Source organism: Coptis chinensis, chromosome 6 (assembly GCF_015680905.1).
Source record: "Coptis chinensis isolate HL-2020 chromosome 6, ASM1568090v1, whole genome shotgun sequence".
Taxonomy (NCBI): Eukaryota; Viridiplantae; Streptophyta; class Magnoliopsida; order Ranunculales; family Ranunculaceae; genus Coptis; species Coptis chinensis.
Window position 1 is genome coordinate 6,513,139 of NC_141461.1, and position 22,745 is coordinate 6,535,883.

A 22,745-nucleotide genomic window follows, 5' to 3' on the forward strand; every position below is an offset into this window, starting at 1 on the left:
GAGGTTGATTAGTCTTCTCTTTCTAGACCGTGGAATATACACTCCGAATGAAGGCATGATGAATCATCTAAAAGAAGTTCTATTGTGCTCTTAGTTAATAGTGTGGACCTATCAACTCTTCTAGAGTATTGAAACTTAACAAATCTGAAACTTAAGAGACCTTGACAGAGTCTCCTCGCATTTGGAGAAAAAAAAATCAACATTTAACAATGAATAGTATAATATGAGCTCAAGTTAACATAAAAAATAATAAAATAACATGGACAATCATCATTGTAAAGAAATAAAAGTAAAACAAGCATTTGTGTATTGATATAAGGAGAGAGGGGGCTACCTTGGATGAGTAAAAGATATTCTGAAAAAAAAAAATCCAATTGGTCTGAGGGAAGCATTTGTGTATTGATGTAACTGAAGCATTTTTGTTAGTAGGGCTTGAGAATGGAGTCTTTGATGTAGGAGAAATAGCTAATAGGGTAGCGGTATGAAAATTGAGAAACACGAGGATGCTTTTAGGAATAAGCTATTATTAACCAAAGCATTGTTTTTATTTTCCGTTCATTATTAATAAAATTTTTAGTCTTTTAAAAAAAAAACAATATTTGATATATATTAGGATTTAATATAAAATCAACTTTTCCAATGTGACTCTAGTAAAACATTTTGTTATTTTAGGAGAATAAGATTTATCATTCAAAAAGATTTGTGACAACAACTAACTTATGATGCCGGGTCTTTAGGAGTTGTCTTAATTATTTGTAAAACTCGTTATCATTATTAATAAAATTTTCTTCTTTAAAAAAAACAAACAATATTTGATATATATCTCAACATTTAACATAAAAATCAACTTTTCCAATGTGACTCTAGACGAAAACATTAGGTTATTAGTGTGATTCACCGGAATTCGGTATAAATATATATAAAAAATTGGGTCCTGACAACAATACTGATTTAAGTTGTGATAAAAAAAATGCAAGTTCGTCGGCAAATGCACCATTTTCCGGAGAGTGTCAGTTCTAAATTTTCGAAGTACAAGCTTCTTTTAGAGGCAGAACTGAAATCAAGGACTTGAATGTGTAATTCTAATCGGCAGAACTAAGATGCAAACTCAGTAATTTCACCAATGCATGTAAGCACGAATTGAAATGCAGACTGACAAAAATACACGCACCATGTACATAACAAACAGAAAATTATTGTCAGTATAAAGTAGAACTAATTCCAAGTACTGCTCAAATTGCAGACGTTCATACTGATGATAATACCCTAAGACCTATTGGTAATAGCAGAACTACAATTGTTATGAAGCTAACAAGCATTCCACCTAAAAGGACCCAATCAATAACACTGAATTTGGTCATGTTTCTTTTTATCGTTTCTAGCTTTTCTTTTGATTCTGCATTCTCATACTTCCTATTCTCTTTCGCTTGTCCCTTTCGCTTTCCCAGCCAACTTACGAGGCTGCCATGCAAATATTGGTTTCCTTTATCTTTTGGAAGAGTGACCTCTAGTAAAGCACTTTGGTCTCCAAACTTTTGCAGTGCACAGGCGCAAGATTCTGGCTCTGTCGAGCATGGGCACGCCTCATTTTGGGTGGAGCAGGCGTGGTGTTCTTCAGGAACATTATTGCTTTCATATGATCTAGGTCTTTTTATTAAATTTGCTGTTCCAATAACTTCCCCAAACACAGACCACCTTCCCACTGACGTTATCTTTACTTCAGTTGATGTGCCCAGCATGGTTTCTGGTGCAACTACAAGAACCTGCACATAACCCTTGGTATGACCCACCTTTGGCCATAGAAGGGGGGAAGCAAAGGTAGAGAAATAAGAAATCATAATGCCATATAGCATCCAAATTTTGGAACATATGAGGTAATTAATAGAGAAATTTTAGGTCAAGATCTTTGCTAGGTTACAATCATAATTTGATATGTAGATTTATGTAAGTACTCGTCTGCAGTAAGCTGCCTATATAACTTCACTCCTCTGATATGTAAGACACTCAGCTTAATATCAGAGTAGTGAAGTTATATAGGTATTACTACAAAAAAAATGACTCCATATCTTACCAAGTGAATTCCATCAGTAGCATATTCTGTAATCCATATCCTCTCCACTTGATTTTCCATTCCTTGATAAGGTGTAAATGACTCGAAAACAGTAGTTAGTTCACGACTTCTATTCTTCACAACATTACTTGGGACTTTCTTCATCCTTGCAGCTGGTGTTCCTGGATTAACCAAAACAGGTTACGATGTATAAGCTGAAATCAGTGAGTGAATTACTACTTACTAGTTAAGAAATAAGGTGCATGTCAATGCATAATGAGTAAATCTGCATCTAATTCAGAGTTCATACTGTACCCAATCCAGAAAGAATAATTGATTCCAGTTCTGACAATCACAACATCTAATACCAAAAGCACAAGCAAGCTCATTTTAAATTATTCATTTGTATCAAAATTCTTATGAAAAGCATACAAAAGAAAACTTCCTCTACTTATGAAATTCAGATGGTTCAAGAAGTGCATATTCTGAAATTCCAACACTAAGGTTGACCAAAAAACGGCTTATTCGGGATTTGTATTGGAACATCATGGCATGGTAAATGGCATTTCGTACTATAGTTAGGACTCAAGAGAATGAAACCTTCCTCTATGGATAAAGCAGCCTTTATACATCTACTTCAAGATATGGTTTTGCATTTAAACTAAATACCCTGTATTGGTCAAAATGAGGTGGATGTCCTACATACACCATGCTCTATGCTTCTAACTAGAAATTATGATACATAGACATATTACAGTAAAGCTTCTGATATGCATTCTCACAGTGCCTGAACTGCAATAACAATCAATAATCTGATAGGGACAAGCATGCAACAAGTTCAGTAAGGTTCATTTTAAGAACTTAATAGTACTAGAATGGTTCACGTGGTACGCACAAATTTATACATGCGTGGGAATCTTAGCTACGAAAAGAAAAGAAAATAAATTCTGAGTTTTTAATTCTTGAAACAAACACGCTTTTATGGCTTGTGGCCCCGAATAAAAACAAAATTTTAGAACAAACAAAAAAACAAAATGTTAGAACAGATACAGCTAGCGCACACGTGTAGCAAATATAGAAAGTGTTAGTACCGATACCGGCTCATTCGGCTAAAGAGAACACGTGTAGGTAAAAGAAGGGGTTGTTAAAACCGATAGACAGCTCATATGACTAGCTAGGCCACGCCACTTATAAGTAGTAGAGATAATTCTCCTTGAGCAACTAGACAATTACCAATTTAAAGGGCAAAAAGTGTTATATCATTAATGAAAGAAATGAGTGAAACTAGAATGGCTAATGAAGTCCAACAGATACATACCAGGCCTAGGATAGAACTGTGAAATATGAACCTGAGGGAACTTGTAATCTTTAATAAGAGTGACTGTTTCGGTAAAATCTTCATCAGTCTCACCTGCGAAGGCAATGTCACTTTCACTCTAAGACCCACCCCAACAACTTCCTTTCAATAGGCCGAAGCCAAATCAACCATTTAAATAAAGAGAAAAACTAACCAACAAACAACATGCATGTTGCAAAACAAACAAAGAGTAAGAGAAACAGATTGAATATATAAAAATAAAAATTTCAGAGATTGGGGCAGGTTTCTCTGATCATTCTCTACCAAATATTTAGAATATCGATTTTGAAACACTACTGCTGTCTCTTTCTGAATTCGTCCCATCGCCCATTTAAAGTCAAATGACAATATATTCAAATGTTCTGTCTATGCCCTAAAATGTTGCCTATTCATCACCGACATATGCACAGGATGGAGAAAGCACTCTCGTACTTCTTAACTTTCTTTTTTTCTGATGTCAATGTCGCACATTTATTAGATAATCTCCAAATCAAGGTTTATTTGAAACGGTAGAGCTGCAGGACCTATTAGATTGCCAATTTTAACAAAAGAATGTACTATTATCACAAATTGTTGTTTGGTGGAAGCTTACCACTTCATTGAAAATCAGTGTCTTCCTTCAAGAACCTGATATACTCCCTAAATGGAATAACTGTAGAACAAACAACCCGATTCCTAAGTAGGGAGATGGTGAGGGTGGGGGATGATTCTTGTCCAGTATCTACGAACCAGTATCTATTATGAAGCACTTGACACAAACAACACTATAAATCTTCTTCCTTTATCATGTTAGCAATAAATCTTCTCCCTCGATGTTTTCCCAACCACCACCACGGCACCACTTCTCAGGTGCATATAATAATTAAAGAACAAATATAAAATGACGTATGTAGTATGACGTATATTTCTTGTATCGATAAGATGTATATCGTCATCAGAAATGTTACAAATACACAATATGGTTACCATATCAAGGTGCTAGGAGTTAAAACCATCTGACACCAATTCCATAACAAATCTTGATATCTCAACCAAAGATAGAATGCCTAATTCTTCGATTTTTGTCTATAAACTTATGCATCACCTTCAACTTGATATCTCAACCCCATAAAAGCCGACGTAAATGAATAAAAACACGGTTTGTGCAAAAAACATGGTGAAAAGTGTATACTGTGATCAGGCATCAAAACTCAAGAGTTCATACTGCACATATCATACCAGGAAATCCACATATAATATCAGTAGCGATCTGCATCCCAGGTACTAGTCGATACAGAGTATCCACCACAGTTCTGAATTCACTCACAGTATATTCTCGATTCATTGCCTGAAGAGCAATCACTGTGTCAGGAAGCATTTCAAATAAAACAGTTGCCATATTGAACTTCAAGTAATTTAATTGATTAACATTGAAAGTGAGATTTGCAAATGAGTCACATTTAACAAAAAACATAGGCTAAAAACATACTAATAACTCTGCACTTACGGTCAGAATAGAATCGCTGCCAGATTGGACTGGTACATGAAGAAATGAATACACACATGGGTGGCACAACACTTCAGCTATCTCATTCAAGTGCTCAAGAATAAAAGGGGGATTAGTCATTCCAATGCGAAGCATTGTTCTTCTATCCGATGGAAGTTCTGCGACAATACTGTTCAGTAACATTGGAAGATTAACTTTAATATCACGACCTGCAAAATTTCCAGAATGCACAAATTATTCGCTATGTAATGAACAATTCTACTAACAAAGTGAATTTGAAGCAAACAAAGCTAATTTACATCGAAATAAACATTTCAAAACAACTGATACCTATCAAAGTAAAATTGTTAATCTGTCACGTATTCACCTCTCTATTCCAAAATCTACCGACAGGGGTGAATGATTTGACCTCAATGGTAATTTCGTAAAGTGTCTTTCCACGTGAAGAAAACCTCTAAAGTCTAATCTTTTCCTTAAACCCAAATATATGAAAAGGAGGGGCACTTGGAAGAGAAAACTTGGTGGTCTACCAAACCCTAAATAGGTGTAATCCAAACACAGTATCCAACAAATACCAAACCAAGTCAATGCAAAATGCAAAAGGAGAGACATTTTCTAAGCTTTTCTAGTTAACGTTGTTGAAGGGGCAACTAGCAGAGCAGGAGTTGGTAAGGTGAATAACGGTTCCAATGCAACTAATGGAATATTCAATAACTCAACAATTGGCTACATGATAGTGGCATCCATAGTTATCAATATCATACGATACACGATACGTATCGTATCATATCGAAAACAAATCGATACATATCACACTAGTGAATCGAAAGTTTTATGTATCGCATGATACAGGGAGTGTATCGTATTATACGATACACGATACATTCTGTATTGAGCGATACGCTTCAAACACATAAAATATTAAAAAAAATGATCCGAAAACGAGTTTTTAACAATTGTAATGCAAAAACAACAGCTATCTTACTCATCTAACAGCTAGCATATCCCTTTATGTCTAATACTAATTTGAGCCTAGTGGTTGAAAATTATGACATTTTGTACCATACACTAGTAGTATTGTGTGTGATAAGACTATTTTTGTACAAAACTTACAGACACATGCACAAACACATATAAAACTATAACCATGAGTTTTCACTCTTCAATCCTTAATACCCTTTCCAGTTGCATGTATATATATTCAAATAACTCATATATACATATTATTTATAATTAATTTTAAAAATACAGTATCTTATGATACACAATATGATACATGATACAATATGCAAAAAATGGAAAACGATATATGATACAAATCATACGATTTGACAACTATGGTGGCATCAACCAGCATCAATAAAAACTTTGCTGACACAGAGAATGACTTTAGATCTTTCCAAAGGATAGTTTTAACTTTGGAGTACTAATCAAAATCAGGAGTGGCAGTCATATAGGCATGGTCAATAGTTGAAAATGCTTGTTGCTGGTACTTTACACCAGGATTCAGGACAAGGTCAATAGTTGTGAATATTGATGATAAAGACAGCATCCACCACTACTCAGCCTTAAACAAGCTCCTTGTTTCACAGACTATTACAAAGAAAATCAAGTTCAAGTTCAAATCATGTTAAATATGTTTACAGATAGAATTTGTGCTTCTTATTCTGAGATATTCTAAAACTTTCCTAGTTTATTAACCAGCTATGGGACCAAAATTCCAAATATAAGTAATTAGTTCCGAGGAACAGGTTGTGTCCGGAGATTCTAGCAATATAGAGAGGTTATTAAGTTGTTGCTTATAAACTCACGGAGTCAAACAAATATACACATCAGAAAAGCCAAAAACAGTATGCCATTAAAAAGTAATCTAGCTTTTGTAGCATTATTGAAAGAGAGACCATGATGTAATATATATCAAACCAAATTAAACAGTCAGGAGAGATCATGAGGTACCATATGCTCCTGTATCTTCACTACTCAACCATATTTCCCTAACTCCATCAGCTACCACCGTTCTTACACGCTCTACCTGCAATATGTTCAGGCATCAAATAACAAGCTTAAAATCCAAACCAGGTGTGACATGTTAATATAACTGGTACCTACCAGGCTTTCGATACTATAGCTTCCTAGATGCCCACGAGCATGCTTTGTCTTGCAATAAGTGCAAGCACCTAAACAACCAACATTGATTGGAAGAATCTCAATAAAACTGTTCTTTCTCACCTGTGAAAAGTATCATGTCAAACAAAACCATAAGGGGGTCCATGTGGGCCTATGAGTATAGAAATCCAAAACTCATACCTTTGGAAGGTCCAGTGCTGGCAACGTCTTACGATTCAAAAGACGCACTTCATGACCTTTAAGAGTCTCTTCCACAACTTCAACAACACGGTCAATCTGTTGCACTCCCACTATACTAACCCCTTCTAACTCCTTCAAATTCCGACTTCCTTGAGGCACGCATCCAGCCACCACAAGTGGCTTCCTTGCACTTTTAGATTTCAATATTAGTGTGTCCATGGCAGATTGACTAGGCGATTTTACCGTGCATCTGGTTCAAACTACTAACAATTAGCTCAAAGATCATGAAATACATTTAAACACACAACAACCCACGAAGAAGAAGAAGAAGAAGAAGCCTTACGTATTTATTAACCAAAGGTCTGCCTCCTCTGGCTTATCACTCAATGCATATCCAAATGCCGAAAGCTGACCAGCCATATATTCACTATCACTCTGTCATAATGCCATATACCATTACACCATGTTAAAACAATACTATGTAAAATTAAATAACTAAAAGAAAATATCACTTGCCTGATTATGTGAACAACCAAAGGTTTTTATATATATAGTCTGCACCCAAAATAAAAAAAAAAAAACGTGCATTAAAAATAATAAAAATGACGTGTAGGGGTAATTAATATTAATGTAATTATTATTACCTGGGTTCCCGGAATTAGAGGGGAAGGAAGAATGGGTGGTTTTTGCTGAATTTGAGGGGTGGTGAGATTATTCTTCTTTTGTTTCTTTTTCTTGTTTTGGTATTTGGGGTTTAATCCAACGGTCATTAAAGGTAAACGAAATCCAGGTGGAGCTCCTTCGTCGTTACCAGCTAACAAATCTTCTATGTCTTCCATTTTTCACACTTCACTGCTCGAATTAGGGTGACTTCACTTTTTTATGTGGTGTGACCGAGTGGGTTTAGCCGTAGTTCATAAGGCGGGTTTGTGACTCTGTGGTACAAGTGTGGAACTCATTTGGATGTGTCGCAAAATTGTTATTATTAAAACTGATTTGTTGACAAAATCTGAGATGCATTGCCCATGCATATACTGGGTTCACTTGTAAGATGAACTGAGGGCTGATTTTTGGTGGATGTACTTCTCATAATCTGGAACAATCCAAAAAAACAAATTCTATAACATTGTACTCGATTTTTAACGAGGTTGTATTTTTTTTTTTTTTTTTTTGTTAAGATAATTTCTATTGTATAGAGAACATCTGCAACAAAAATCAGTTTCTAATTCACTATTTTTAGTAACGAAGTTCATTGTAGTAGAGTTCATATAGTCATTTCCTACAAAATAATGTTTGTAGGATATAAGAGATTTTAAGTTGTGTTATGTACTTTAAAAAGAATCATTTTTGCGTGTAGGTGTAGAATTGTTGTTCAATTTTGGCTGCCTCGAAACGTGTTTAGTGCAATTTTGATGTTGCATTGTGATTTTTGATGTAAGTAAGCATGCTGTTGTTTAATTGACAGTTTGACACAATGTTGTGATTTATAAAATAGGTCTCCTTTTCCTTAATGAAAAATAGATGAACAAGTTTCTTTGTTGTATATTTGTATCAGACTATCAGGTAGCGCATGCTACAATTATATAGTTGGTGTCGCACTAACAAGTACGACCGCATAGCGCAGTGGATTAGCGCGTTTGACTTCGGATCAAAAGGTCGTGGGTTCGACTCCCACTGTGGTCGATAAATTTTTTTTACTAAATTCTAATATATGCTGAATTTAGATCTTATTATAAACTATAATCCAACTCACCCTTCAACAACGTCGCTTTGGCCGAGTGGTTAAGGCGTGTGCCTGCTAAGTACATGGGGTTTCCCCGCGAGAGTTCGAATCTCTCAGGCGACGAATTTTATTTTTCCTTCCACACCTGACATTTTTTCTCCCCATTTCCGAAAATTCGCCCCAAATGACTTGGCTGGCACTGCACTGCACTGCACATGTCTTTACGAACCTCATTTTATTAAGTCAGCAAAATTTTGGATATCAAACCACATCCATCTTCCTTGTTTCTCTCTCTCTCAGAGGTATCCAAGCATGTACAGATGTACTAACTCAATAAAAAAAATATACTCTACAGTATCTGGTCACCTTGATGGATAATAATCTTTTCATTATCCATTAAAATCTTTGAGACAATCATATGATATAGTTACCCAAAAAAAAAACTATCATAGGATACGTCATTTATAAAATGCTGAAGTACACTTGTTTTTGCATGTGACAACTTCACCTCTGGAATTAACCTTCAATAAACGCATCAATCTAATCTATTGTAGAACGCGAATCAGCTACAAGTGTTTATATTCATATATGTTGAGAAAAAAACAAGTCGGAATTAATTATTGGAGTTGGCAAGAACAAAATCCTTTTTACGCATGTAATAAAGAATGATCTTTTATCTCTTTCCATAACAATCAGAAAAGGCATCTTCCTCTTACACGATATATGCGTCCAAGTCCAAACGTTTGATGAAGTTTACATTTTACGATTTGTCCAATTCCTATTACAGCTTTTACGTATATACAATTACAATACAATAACTTACATCAATAGAGTTACAGTAAAACAACACAGATAATTTTTCACGTTTGAGCTCCTTGGCAGTTTCTCATTACTCTCAGAATCCATGCAGCAATTCCACCGCCACCTGGTCCTCCTGCACAATGAGTTAAACTTATCATTGAACAATGCAAATACAGTATCAATCTTCCTACTTCTACTATACCAAGCAATAATCATATGCTCAGATCCATCCTTCTGAAGCAAGTAACTCGATGGAAATTGTAAGTATCACTTGGTCGAACAAAAACCTTTTGCTCTAGACTGCACTCAATTCTTTTATAATCATTAATAAGACTTCTGGCTAAAAAAAAATCAGTTTTTCAAAAACAAAAGGTCTTGCTTCTTCCTTATCCGATATCCTAACAATTAACTGATGACAAACGTGATTACAAAGAAAAGGCTTTTAAAGTGATAGAATTTCGATGTTACATCCTATCCTCACATCATCTAATTTTACGTGATCTATAAAATCTGAAAATTGGAAGGCACACATAAAGTAGGAAATAAACACAGATGAGACATACCTAAGCCCTTGTTTGCATCTTCTCTTCGCCAATAATCCATCTCGTTAACCTACTCGGGTCCTCTGCCAAGTATCTACATGTGGAAGACACAATACCAAGATCTGCTCCAATTTGATCATACTCTTTAAGGGCAGCTTCCATTTCTGCTGCAATTACTGAATCATCCATGCCATCTATTCCATCAATGCACAGAACATCTGAGTAGTGTTTCTCTTTCTCAGGATCATCTTGGAAAAACTCTATTGCAAGGCCCTGCTGATATCATGGAGAAAAGGTTTAAATACAAGTCATGACTGATTAGTGACATGAAGATGATTCCTCACAATATATTAGCCCATTTTGAAAGTTCCAACCACATAGGAATTTGGGTTTGATGTATTTCATAGAGTTTTTTGTGAGGACGATATCCAGAAATACTTTACAACTTTAGTCATCTAGATTTAGCCAAAGAAAAAGGTGTCATCAGGAACTTGCGCTATATAGGCTCTGTTTGGCAGCAAAAACTAGTGCAGTACAACGTGGTATTTGATCATGTTTGGAGTATCCAATTCTTGTAGTTGATGTCTTACATATGATCAGTGTAGAAAGTGTTTGGTTCTCTCTTAGCCTCCCTCAGAAATTATCCCACCACAATTTAATGAGAAAAGAAAAGCATACAAAAAAATAATTCATAATGCTTCAAATTAAAATCCCAACCTTCAATTCAACCAAAATCAGATTATTGGATCAAGCTTCACAACTTATTCACAACTAACAAGTAACAACTCCATACATATTTCTATATTATTTAAAAGAAACTTACAAAGAGAAATAACATCAATTTCTTTTAGAGCAACTCCAAATTGGGTGTAATCTTGTATCTATGAATTTGGAGGAATTCCATCTTTAAATCCGTTGAGAAATCAAAAGATATTATTGATTTTGCTTACGTACCGACTAAAATTAAAGGGTATTTTTCAATTAGTTGTGGAGAGAATTTGGGATTATAGTATGGAAGAAGTTCTCCATTTCAAATGAGATGCTAATACCATGGAAGCTAGTCTGGCAGTGTAGTTTAGATGGAGGAGATGAAGAAGGTTTTTCTTTTCTTTGTTCTTTTTGAGTTTCTATCGATCAAATTTATTATTTTGTTTTTTCTCTCTCATCCTTCCCACTGTACACGTTAGTGAATCACACCTATTTGCTATGATAACGATACACCCGGTATTGGGCCATTTCTGTTTTCGCAAATCATAAATTGTGGCCCATATACTGAAAATGGACTGGACCAAACAACTAAATATCTTATCTAGGGTCTTATTCCTTGTACAGGTTGGCGAATCCATGCTGCCAAACAGAGCCTATTACAAGTGGACCATCCTTAACTCTTAGTTAATTTAAACCATGCAAAATTTTGGCACGTCTCACATTCCTTGTAGTTCTACACAAGCATGCCTTGCAACAACTTCTGACACGCCTTTGGCACCTCTTGAGCCATTTGTTCTTTCAATTAGTAAATTTCCACCACTATAGTGCAATTTGATAAATTCTTAAACAAAAGATTTGAAACCAGCAAATGAATGTCTATGTCTTACCTGACACAAGTCAGCATAATGTTTGTATACCTCGCTGCTTTCATCTTGATCGGACAATAGACTTCCGCCATACCAGCCATTGGGTTCATCTACTGCGGTCATCTCAAGGTACCTGCAGATTAAAGAATAAATCACTAACAATAAATCACTTAATTTTCTTACACTAAAAGTACCAACAATGAACTCAAGACCATCCTATAACTTAGTATATACTTTTCACTTTATTCAGGCAAAGAACGAAAAGTTTTCTGTGAAGTTCAGATAATTTATTCTTTTACTTACAAAGTTTACACATTGCGACGATCACCGTACAACTAGTGTATGATCAAATAAGGCCAAGCGTATAGTCGTAAATGACAGACAGCCAAAACAAGTATTAATGGGTAATATTTCTCTACTCTTGAGACAGAAGATCATTCCTGTCCTACATCTATAACATAGATCTGGCGATAACCCATATGATTATATGAAGCAAAAGGTGGGTCTCCTTTTGGACTCATCATATCGCAAAGATCTAAGTTACAACTGAAAGATCTAGAAATAATTTTTTTATCCTGGAAAGGATATATGTCCCCGACAAGCAAAAAAAGCTAGTATTTATAGAAAGTATAAAAGTTAACATCTGTCAAGTCACAAAGGAATTGTGATACCCACTCTGCAAAAATTTAATTAAGTACCTCTGGAAGATATCCTCCTCATAGGTGTCACCAATAGAAGAGAGCCAATTAAGGTTGCAGATGCTATCAGTACTTGTAACATCTTTTGACCCTCCACTACGACTTTTCTGTGCAGTAACTTTTGGGGCAGAACCACTTTCATCAAACTTTCTTTGGCCAAATAACCAATTTGGGCTTTTGAGCTGTATTTCACTGCATTGGATTTTTATATAATTTCGATAAAAGAAAAGGGAGAAAACACACTATGTTTCTTTCTGAACCCTACAACTTGGCATTAAAGAAGCTTACGCTGCATCAGGTGCCATCCCAGAATTCCCTGCAGTACTCCCTGCTTTCAAATCGGAATCACTGGAAAGTCTCACATTCCTTATTGAACTGCATGTTCTCTCAATCAGTTTATCAAATGATGTAAGTTTCATTCGCGAGAAGTCTTCCCTACAGGCCGGAATTGGTGCAAGACTAACTCCTGTTCCTCCCAATGGTTTAGGTTCATCAAAGAGGCTGCAAAACAGAACAGAAAGTAACATTAAAACCATACCACTAAGCATAAGCTAACATCAAAAGAGGAAAATTACAATTTATTCAATGATTTTGGGAACATAATGGAGCATGTTCCTGCATGAGGCAGGGAACCCCCAGTAGGTGGTGGTGGTGGTGGTGGTAATGGTGATGCCGTTGTGGCATTTCAACAGAAACAGTTTCAGATTTTGAACCACCTTCTGCTGCACTCTAGGCTCCATTCTAGTTGTCACTACCCTACCATCAGACAGGTTTATTTCATATCTTCTATTTAAGAAGAAGAGAGTTTAGACACTTCAAGATCTTTCAGTCCTACGCATCCTAAATATAGGGATGGTTGGCACAAAATTGTGGTTTGAACCACCTTATATTTATAAGGAAGAAAAATTATTGAAGCTTGTGTCTGGCCATATTGACATCTACATTGGCGTCGCACACCCGCACAAAAGAAAATATAATCTTGGTGTCGGATAAAAAAAGTATTTTATGTTAGGTGTTGGGTAAAAGAAAATATTTTGAAAATTAGTTACTTTATAGTTTATACCAAAATTCTTGCTTTTGAAATTTCAAATGGCTTAGTTCAAGATATAGTGATTGCTGTTTACAAAACATTTGATGTTATAGTCAGGGATTTCTTTTGAAATTATTGAAATAAGAAACTATCAATTTTCGTGGAAGAAACTTGAAATTAGATACAAACTCAAAGTCCATAAACACATAAGTTTTACAAGTTAGCCAAGAATCATCTACCTTATATCAGGAACAAGTTTATCTCCAATCCCAGAAACATGGAGATAGTAATCACAATCTAATTCCCAGAGTGCCGGTTTCCCTTCCTGAGGCTGAAAGTAGCCCAAAAATCTGGTACATCCACAAAATAAAAGATCCTAAGATGCAAATAATAGTATTTAAAAAAAAAAGAGGGGGAGGGGGGGGTCTAGCAGTACTTGCTTACTAAATGCCAACATAGCATGGTCGGGATGTAAAGTCAGGCAGTATGTTGTAGATGAAGATGTTATTAGGATGTATTAGCGTATATTCTGGTAGTTCAACAAGGCCATGCTGCTAACTAATAAGAAACACTCTAAACAAGAAGGGATGGATAATTACAGATTTATTGCATCTTGCTTTTCACCATCTGTGTAAGCATTGCTGTAATATCTCTTGATAGACTTGAGAAACTCCCTGGATTGGGTGGTAGCTTTCCACTTTCCTTGCTTATCAGGGAAAACCTATGTTTGTTGTTTGACCGGATTAGCATGGCATTGAAAGAATGAAAATAGCTAATACACCCAAAGTTTGGCTTTGACACTAAATAGATCATATAGGTATTAAGAAATGAAGTAAGAGTAAACCAAGTTTACAGTGTTGTGAGCTGCAGATCCACCATATTGCTGAGCAAGTGCATCACCCATACTCTGATACATATCCATTAAAGCTGCAGCTATGCTGCTATCAGGATCTACTTTTGGCATATCGGTCAGACCCATTGCATGGAGTTGGCGCCCTAAAGCTGCTAAGCCATAAGCATATTGGGCAACATTTGTGCGGTCCAGGCAATCAATGCAGTTAGTGCGCAGAACCCCACTTTGAAAATGTGGTGTATTATCACTGTAATATCCCTTGCCAGACTGTTGATTAAACTCAGATTCTTTTTCTCGGCTACCCAAAGCATTTAGAACGTCACTATGACTTCCAGTCCTTGCAATATCAGAGGAATTAGCTCTGAGATCTCCAATTGATGTATCCCTGCATGGATTGAAAGCAATATGTAGAATATTCAGCCCATACATTAACTGATTAACAAGAACATAATTTGTACCAGGGAACAACAACTAACTACACACTTTCAGTTGGGAAGAATCAAATATTAAATATATGAATGAGAGACAAGTACTAACGACGACAATAGTTTAATTCTTGTATAGATAATATAAGTTTCTCAAATAGAATGTCATTTTAGAATGATGGCTACATATAATAGAAACTGCCAGTGCAGAACAGCAATTTTCACAAAAAGGCATAAGCTAGAGGAGTGGTGAATAGGCCAATAGGGTCCTATCTCCCAATCTCATTTTGTTAAGGTAAGAAAAAAAATTATTAAAAAACTGATACTTTCATGTCACTGTCTGTAACTTGACATTCTTATGTGCATCAAAACAGTACGTGGTAATCACTGATAGATGTGTGATTACATATAATAAAAACAAAAAATGAAGCAGATTTGGAAGTCAGAACAAAATTCCATAGCTCTTTATATATGAAAAAGATTCTCTAAAGTTGTCATAAATGCTTTTACTTTCCATAACCCAAGACTTCAAATCAGTGAAGCACAATAGAGCTAACTAAATAACTTCTAAAAAGAAAAACATCAAAGAAACTGTGCATACAAATCTATGATACACATGAAGGAAAGTTAGATGCAGATGTAAATACCTCCCGGTGCTTGTTCGACTGAGCTGGCTGGCTCTCCTTTTTATAACAATAGGCTTTCCGCTATAGTAAAAACCAGTCAAATCAAGAGCTTCACTAGCAACAGCTCCCAAAACTGCCAAAACATTGGCAGACTTGCTTTTATCAAACAAGAGGAGAGGGGCGGGGGAGAAAAAGAAATATAATTAGATCCAAGAAAATTCGTTGATCACTGCGTGCTGAACAGATGAAAGTATGCACCTTACCTCTTTGCAAACTTGTGAAAGTCCCAATGAATAAATTTTAAATGGTTTTCTTCTAAGAGAATCTGATTTAGATACCCAACTGCATTCGCGAACTCACGCCGCAGCATCATTTCTCTGGGCCTCTTCTCAACGGTCTACATTTTTCAACCAACAATGAGTTAAGGTAAATGGATGAAATTAAAAACTGGAATGCACTTCTCTACAGATAATAATAGAAAAATGCAATTGACAGTGCATACAGATTATGGGGATTAGAGCAATCAAGTTGTTAGAATCATATGATACATGATAATGTTTTACTGTGTCTGTGTGAGCAATGCACCAAGATAAGAAGCGGTGATAGGAGACCAAAATAGTTCTAGAACACATGAAATTGGCGATTTTATTAGCTTGAGACACTAAACACGAAATAAAAACACAAAAATTGACAGAGATCCAATTATCTAGTTGACAATATGATTCTAATATAATGTAAAAGAGAGGACTTTTAGGTGGACAAAGAAATTAACCTTAATCAGATTAAGTACAATGATTGGATTTCCATATCTACTTGCCAAGTCTTCAAAATGCAACTTGGTTGCCTGGTATGTAGGATCATACCTCTGTACTGCAGACAACAGAAGGCAAAAAGCATCAATCATTTAGATAAAGATAGTGTGGAAGAACAATGACAACATTCAGGGTCAATGGTACTTAGCAACCAAAAACCTGTGGGAAAAGCACAACATGGATATCTTACAGATTATATCAGGTTTAGGACTAAACCTAGAAGCTTCTTGAGACCAGAAAAGTGGAATTGAACCTCGCATCTGCACCACAGAACTCATTTTTCCCTTGCATGATCCAGCTTCTTCATCTAGAACTATCTGTTCTGTTTCAACATCGTTTGCTACTCTTCCCCGGTCATTTAGTCCTCTTTTCAGATAACTGTTGAACGACTAAATTAATACACGAAACGAGATTTTGAAAATATTATACTAGCATATATAAAGAGAAAAAAGCCCAAAATATCTTCTATCTCTTGATTACCAACATCGATTTAGAAAAACATCCAACATAGAAATGTGAAGAGATAATTGTGTTAGGTTTTAAATTAGCAATAAAACATCATAATCAAGTAGTTCTCTAAACAACTTGACAAATTTAGGTGAAAATGCTTTCAAATGGCCAGAATAATGTAATTATAGGTTGATAGTGCAAAGACTTGACAATAAGAACCATTATTCAAGAGAAGGGGGATCCAACCAACTTTACTAACTTCAATTTCGTTCCCATCTGGGTTTCTGATTTTCTATTGATAGCATTAGGAGCAGGCAGGCCAAGTTTCTATCAGGCTTGAAGTTTGAAAGTATGCAATAGTTGGGTCATATCCAACTATCCCAACAGTAAAATATGCTTTCTCGGGAAGGAAATATGTGTATTTACTGCCTGCAAAGTACAAACATTAACCTCTTCCACTAATTACAAACTAAGGGGTTCCAAATTATGGGTAAATAAATCCAAATTCATGAGTCTATTAGTCATTGCAGATCAAAGTTTATTCTTGAAAATCAATCATATGAGCACAACATCGACTAGGGAAGAAACTGTACCGTGTCCCTGCAAAATGTCGAGAGCGTCTAGAAATAAGACATACACTGAACTCGCGCCCAAAGATTGATAGCATGACCTGTCATCATCCAGACACCAAGAGCCTTAAGCAGTCAAAAGGTTGCAATATCTTGTAAGGACATAAGATTGATAAAAAGCAGACTCATTCTTATCTATTATCTCATAGCAAATTTTCCAGCCAGTAAACACTGACAACAGGGTACCGGAATATTCGGCGATGATAGACCACTTAACGAGTATACACTAACAATAAGAAAGAAAAACCAATACATTTGAAACTCATATTACCTGCTTAAAATTTCCATGAACCAACGGAATCGTCCAAAGTGTATTATTACATCTGGATCGAATAGCTTCAGTAAGAAATGCATTCCATACAAATAAATTAGCATATGGCATCCCTTCCATACCCATTTTCAATACATTACTCTGTAAACTCCGCATTACAGGGTACGTATAACTATAGAAAAAATCCTTAGTCAAATCAACACTCGATAACAGCTTCTTATATCTGCATTTATCCCATAATAACCAATGAGAAAACAAATACATAAAAATATAATACTCAAAACTAAAAAGAAAAATAAGTAAACACCTTAGCTCGGTTTTGGAGTGTGCCACATCAGTCTGAATAGATACATGTGGAACAGTAATAAACTGAGTATCATCTATACAATAAATTGCATGACCACATATACATCCAATTTGTCGACGCTTCGTAACCAGAATCAAATAATAAGATTCCAAAAACTTTATACATCCTACAATACAAAATTATATATATCAAAAACTTTACACAAACAATAAAACAGACGTATTCAATCAAGAAATGGTGTATACTAACCAGCAATGCCGTATACTTTAGCAACAAAAGCAAGACCACCAGTGGAACGATTGCCTTCACTAATTCTTTGAAGTAAGTTTTTAACTTCTTGTTGTGAATAAACAACTGGGTCTTCACTTATATTTAAATCACTTGCTTCTGAACGGTCTATTTTTAATACACGGAAAAATCTCTTGTTTCTATCACTTCCAATTAAATAAAATCTCTGCACACCGTAAAATTCATATGAGAAATTATTGAAATTATAACATTATATTATTATTTTTTTTTGTTACTTACTGCTCTTGTTTCGTATAGTTTGAATTTCTCGAGAGATGATGAACTAGGATCAAGCTCTTTTTCTGTTGGTGGTGGTATTTTGCTTTTCGGAATATCGGGTTTCGCCATGCCCATCTTCGTTTGCGCTTGCTCCAGCTTTTTTGTTTTCGAGTACACGTGGCATGATTTGAGGTTACTTTTCTTTTTCTTTTTCTTTTTTGCTGACGTGTAACGTGATCCGTTAATCAAGTCAGCTCTTAATTAAGAAAGAAAGCCAAATTGTTTTACCATTTTTTTTGTCCGTAATCAAATTTAGTTTAAAACATGGAATCTTTGAAAGGACAGGGTGGAGTGCAAATGCTAATAACTGCAGAGCAGGAGGCTCAACAAATTGTTGCGAGTGCCAGAAACTGTAAGCCTTTATTTTGAGTTTTACATTTTAATGCTGTGTAAATTTCATTATTGAAAATTTGAAAGAACTTGTAATGTAATTATCCTATGCAGTGAAAATGACAAGGTTAAAGCAATCTAAAGATGAAGCTGCGAGGGATGGTTTTTCTAAAAACGGTGATCTTCCCGCTTTATCAACCCATGATGACAATTGGAGTAACTGAATACCAAAGAAAAAATATCGAAGTTCGAGAGGTATTCTTATTTACAACATTCACAGTAACGCACATTTTTTTTTATTGGCCTCCCGGCAATGATTTTAAATGAGATCGTAATTTTTGTCTTGCAACCATTACTTAGTTCAATTGTATATTTTTTTTTCGTGGGATAACTGTGGTGATTAGTAGATGGCCGTGGGTGTGGGTTTTTCTTAAAATCGGTAATATATCCTTGTGATTTTTGTTCAATTGTTAGATGACAAGGTTAAAGACTAGAAGCTGCGAGGGATGCGGAAAAATTCCAAAGAAAATATATCGAGGTATTCTTATTTGAGAACTGGAGGTTTTTAAATGATCAAAAAAATAAAATGTTGTGTATCTTTACTATGCTTTTCTTTTCCATTGTGCTGGACTGGTATTATGATATAAATTGGAGCAATACAAAACGATAGGTAGTACCAAGCAGGCTAGCATCCAAGTGATTTCAAACATCCTAAGTAATCGCCTCCACTCAACCGGTTGAGTTTCAACAATTTTATAGACGACTTAAACATAGTTATAGTGATATCGATCTCACAAATAAAATATAATGGAATTCAAGATAAATCGCCAAGACATTATTATCATGCTCCAGAATAGTGCTTATATGTGTAGCTCCAAACGTGTGTCGATAAATACTGGATATAAGCAAATACATTCAAACACACGGAATAATGCATTATGATCATGTGACAGGTTTAGGTTGTCTGATAACAGTTACTTTTCTATAAGAAAATTAACCCGTTCTTCACCCAATTTTCTTATGACGACTAGATATAGGTTACCGGAACCTACTAGGGTGGCATAAAATTTATAGGTCTTCCTAGTCTTTAGACTTGGTTTAGGACATTGCTGTGGTGAACCACTTGAACTCTCTGGTTGAAATTACATAGTAATGGACACTCTGCCTTCGCTGTGGGAGCTTTAATGAAGTAGTATATTTCATTTTGATATCCTTATTAGGTTCAGGTAAGTTCTTAATGTTTTTTATTTGTATAGACTAGTGATAATTCAGGGTCAAATGTGCGACGGCTGGATGAGGAAACTGCAAGGAAAGTACAGAGCTTGAAGGATGTCAGCTCAAAGATCTCTTATGGTGTCGTTGCCATGCTCATGAAGCAAGTGACGACTGTGAAAAATTGAGGCATAGTGGTTAGTAATATTATTATTTAATTTTGTTATGAACGTTCTCCTATTATATGTACCCACATTTGTACACATCACATATGTAAGTGAGTCTCTTCTCTACTCTCTCATACAATCAACATATAGGTCAAATTTCAACTCAGATTAAACTACCGACTAACTGCATATTCCAAAGTCCATTGCTTGATAAAGTCGTGGGGTTTTAATGAGCCGTACCATCTTATTACTCGAGTTGCACATGCATATATCGCCTTCTCACTGCTTGATACAAAATAATATTATTACTATATATGCGAGTTAATATTCCTATTTATTTTACCAAAACTTATTTTGTTTTTCACTTGTCCTTGATTTACAGATATAATGGCAAAAACATTGGAGAGAACAAGACACCTTCTCGAATGACAATCTACTGCTTTCGTTTATCCAATTTTTCTATTTGGCTTTGGGATGTCAAATTATATTTAGTAATAAACTTTAGTATTGCTTATAAGAGCAGTGTTGGCTCGAAATAAATACAGTATATGATTTTATATCCTTACATGTAGTTAAGGTAAAATTATTTGCATGATTGCTGGACCTATGGCCTTTTATTGGAGCTATCATGTTATGATTGTTATCGGTAAATGATATAGTTAGAACTTTCATTTTGTAATAGTCCGTACACTATATCTACTAGCAAATTGGCACGCGCGTTGTGCTTGCGAAGCTAACAAAGTACAACAACAAAAATAAATATTTCAATATACTTTAACATGATTATAGAAATTTTAAAAGCGCGCACAAATTAGGGAGAAAAAGGAATATTATATCCGAACAAAACCAACTGAATACAGAAATTAAAATTTATAGAATTTTTTTTTTTTTTAATAAAAGCAAAAATGTAACAGGTTAGGTCTAGAAACAATTGCAAGAAGAATACGTTCTTAAAAACTCTAAGGAACGAAATGTAAACCAAACAAATGTTATTACATAAGCAAAATTGATAGCGAGAATGCCTAATTCTTAGTTCTTACATCAGTTGCAGGAACATTGAATTTGCAAAAAAGTGAACGCTCAAACATATTGTAAATTGAAGCATAAAAAATCAGCATGAGTCACAATGAGGACCTGCATGCGGGCTATCTTCATCTTGAGCCTGAACACTTCATATATGTTGTCCATTTGCATTGTACACTTAAATGTTTGGTGACATGTATAGTATTCAAATCAAGCACGTTCTATCTTGGTGCATTCCTTAGCATGGTTGCATGTAAAAGTAATTCTTTTGAATTTAGACTCAACATTGATCAATAGCTCATTCTTGTATAGTCTTCAATTGAGGGTGCTTGGCGTTTAAGTGATGTTGCTGATAGAAAAGTGGTCTGGATGAATAACTTTTCTTCTGTGTGCAATGTTAACATGTATATTAAACAAAATTTGTCTGTAGAATCAAATTCCATTTTTAAAACAACACCATGGTCTTTGATATATGTAAATTTACCAACTCAATATCTGGTAGCAAAAAAGAATGCAAAAGACAGGTAAAAATAATTAAATAAATAAAATATACTACTAATAAGACATCCCATACAACAAAAGAAGAACTATTAAATACCGCATCGTTTTTATTCAGGGACATCATGCTAGCAAAAAGCACGGAATACAGACTCTCAATGTTTGAGATATGATAAAGCGTTGAGATATGTTCTTATGAGCATTCCTGCATACATATGTTTTATCAGCAAAAAACACATTGAGCAAATAAAAAGAGTACCTACTCACATCAATTTGAGATAGAGAAAAGTCCTTACAATGTTAAGAGTTCGTTTCCAAAGCATGCATATGGATGTTTAAGCCAATTTCTGATAACTCTGTACACGTTTTTTTCAAGTAAATTGGGCACACCTGTTGCGCTTGCATCACTGAAAAAGTCATTATTGTTCGATCGATCAGTGAAAATCAAGTGATTTACAATATATCCTTAACAATAATTGAATGAGATGAGAAATATTTGAAGGTCTGGATAGATAAGAAATTAAGAATCAAATAAAACACGACTAAAAGTGTGTATGCCTTCCCAAAATTGAGTACATCCAACAATGAGCTTCCAAATGCATGACAATTCTCAATAGCAAATGTAATTCTCTTGATGTACTTGTGAACTTAATCGGAGGCTTATATATTCAAAGGGACCTCGTTCTAACTTCAAAAGCCAAAGATATAATAGAAAAATAAGGGCCGATTACCCATATTGAGCCCACCATGACTATGACTTCGCCAAAGAGCCCTTACATCCTTTCAAAGATTGAAGCCACCAACTATACCTATGTTACCTACGGTTGAGCATTTATGTAACATAGGCCGAGAGGCAATTTGACTTGTTTGGTAATGAGGTATAAGGCCTTGTTGTTGGAGCAATAAGCATAACCTTCTATAAGACTATATTGCCTTTTCTCGAGTTCAATTTGTATTGGTTATTCTATATGTAAAGATAACTATGTTTCTTTGTTGCTTGATAAGAA

General features: G+C 35.1%; 3 protein-coding genes and 2 non-coding genes across 8 annotated transcripts; 3 read left to right on the plus strand and 2 right to left on the minus strand.

Moving 5' to 3' along the window:
* Nucleotides 1-1,175: 1,175 nt before the first annotated feature.
* LOC147491115 (Methylthiotransferase) lies at nt 1,176-8,253 on the minus strand. 3 transcript variants are annotated; one of them, XM_086566288.1, is made up of 11 exons: nt 7,845-8,253; nt 7,717-7,755; nt 7,544-7,635; nt 7,201-7,450; nt 6,999-7,122; nt 6,850-6,921; nt 4,894-5,102; nt 4,626-4,734; nt 3,369-3,461; nt 2,072-2,232; nt 1,176-1,790 (listed from the first exon to the last, which is right to left on the minus strand). In XM_086566288.1, the coding sequence occupies exons 1-11, from the start codon at nt 8,037-8,039 to the stop codon at nt 1,248-1,250; spliced, it is 1,887 nt and encodes a 628-aa protein (XP_086422414.1). In that variant the 5' UTR covers nt 8,040-8,253; the 3' UTR covers nt 1,176-1,247. The 3 variants fall into 3 exon arrangements, with proteins under 3 accessions (XP_086422414.1, XP_086422415.1, XP_086422416.1); XM_086566289.1 differs by lacking the exon at nt 3,369-3,461; XM_086566290.1 differs by lacking the exon at nt 7,845-8,253 and having other exon boundaries at nt 7,201-7,460; nt 7,717-7,758.
* A 556-nt stretch (nt 8,254-8,809) lies between these two features.
* On the plus strand, nt 8,810-8,883 carry TRNAR-UCG (transfer RNA arginine (anticodon UCG)). The gene has a single exon. It is a non-coding gene; the product is annotated as a tRNA-Arg (tRNA).
* Nucleotides 8,884-8,964: 81 nt separating this feature from the next.
* Nucleotides 8,965-9,046, plus strand: TRNAS-GCU (transfer RNA serine (anticodon GCU)). The gene has a single exon. It is a non-coding gene; the product is annotated as a tRNA-Ser (tRNA).
* A 536-nt stretch (nt 9,047-9,582) lies between these two features.
* Nucleotides 9,583-18,680, minus strand: ATSAC1 (Phosphoinositide phosphatase family protein). 2 transcript variants are annotated; one of them, XM_086565456.1, is made up of 17 exons: nt 18,470-18,680; nt 18,191-18,395; nt 17,942-18,107; nt 17,635-17,857; nt 17,328-17,404; nt 16,475-16,662; nt 16,245-16,342; nt 15,736-15,869; nt 15,494-15,628; nt 14,422-14,806; nt 14,168-14,289; nt 13,808-13,918; nt 12,827-13,039; nt 12,539-12,730; nt 11,862-11,973; nt 10,288-10,539; nt 9,583-9,857 (listed from the first exon to the last, which is right to left on the minus strand). In XM_086565456.1, the coding sequence occupies exons 1-16, from the start codon at nt 18,581-18,583 to the stop codon at nt 10,288-10,290; spliced, it is 2,727 nt and encodes a 908-aa protein (XP_086421582.1). In that variant the 5' UTR covers nt 18,584-18,680; the 3' UTR covers nt 9,583-9,857. The 2 variants fall into 2 exon arrangements, with proteins under 2 accessions (XP_086421582.1, XP_086421581.1); XM_086565455.1 differs by having other exon boundaries at nt 10,288-10,542.
* Nucleotides 18,649-20,822, plus strand: LOC147491119 (V-type proton ATPase subunit G1-like). Its single transcript, XM_086567183.1, has 5 exons — nt 18,649-18,860; nt 18,953-19,054; nt 19,313-19,320; nt 20,095-20,247; nt 20,600-20,822. The coding sequence occupies exons 1-4, from the start codon at nt 18,773-18,775 to the stop codon at nt 20,236-20,238; spliced, it is 342 nt and encodes a 113-aa protein (XP_086423309.1). The 5' UTR covers nt 18,649-18,772; the 3' UTR covers nt 20,239-20,247; nt 20,600-20,822.
* The last annotated feature ends 1,923 nt before the right edge of the window (nt 20,823-22,745 follow it).

Bases quoted from the DNA above. Each gene is read 5' to 3' on its own strand.
- LOC147491115 (XM_086566288.1), bottom strand. From the start codon at position 8,039: ATGGAAGACATAGAAGATTTGTTAGCTGGTAACGACGAAGGAGCTCCA. The intron at 6,922-6,998 runs GTACCAGTTATA...TATTGCAGGTAG, and splicing joins TAGTATCGAAAGCCTGGTAG to AGCGTGTAAGAACGGTGGTA. The intron at 5,103-6,849 runs GTACCTCATGAT...GAAATTTTGCAG, and splicing joins TGAAGATACAGGAGCATATG to GTCGTGATATTAAAGTTAAT.
- ATSAC1 (XM_086565455.1), bottom strand. From the start codon at position 18,583: ATGGGCATGGCGAAACCCGATATTCCGAAAAGCAAAATACCACCACCA. The intron at 18,108-18,190 runs GTTAGTATACAC...TTTGTATTGTAG, and splicing joins TAAAGTATACGGCATTGCTG to GATGTATAAAGTTTTTGGAA. The intron at 14,290-14,421 runs GTAAACTTGGTT...CAACAAACATAG, and splicing joins GATCTGCAGCTCACAACACT to GTTTTCCCTGATAAGCAAGG.
- LOC147491119 (XM_086567183.1), top strand. From the start codon at position 18,773: ATGGAATCTTTGAAAGGACAGGGTGGAGTGCAAATGCTAATAACTGCA. The intron at 18,861-18,952 runs GTAAGCCTTTAT...TATCCTATGCAG, and splicing joins TGTTGCGAGTGCCAGAAACT to TGAAAATGACAAGGTTAAAG.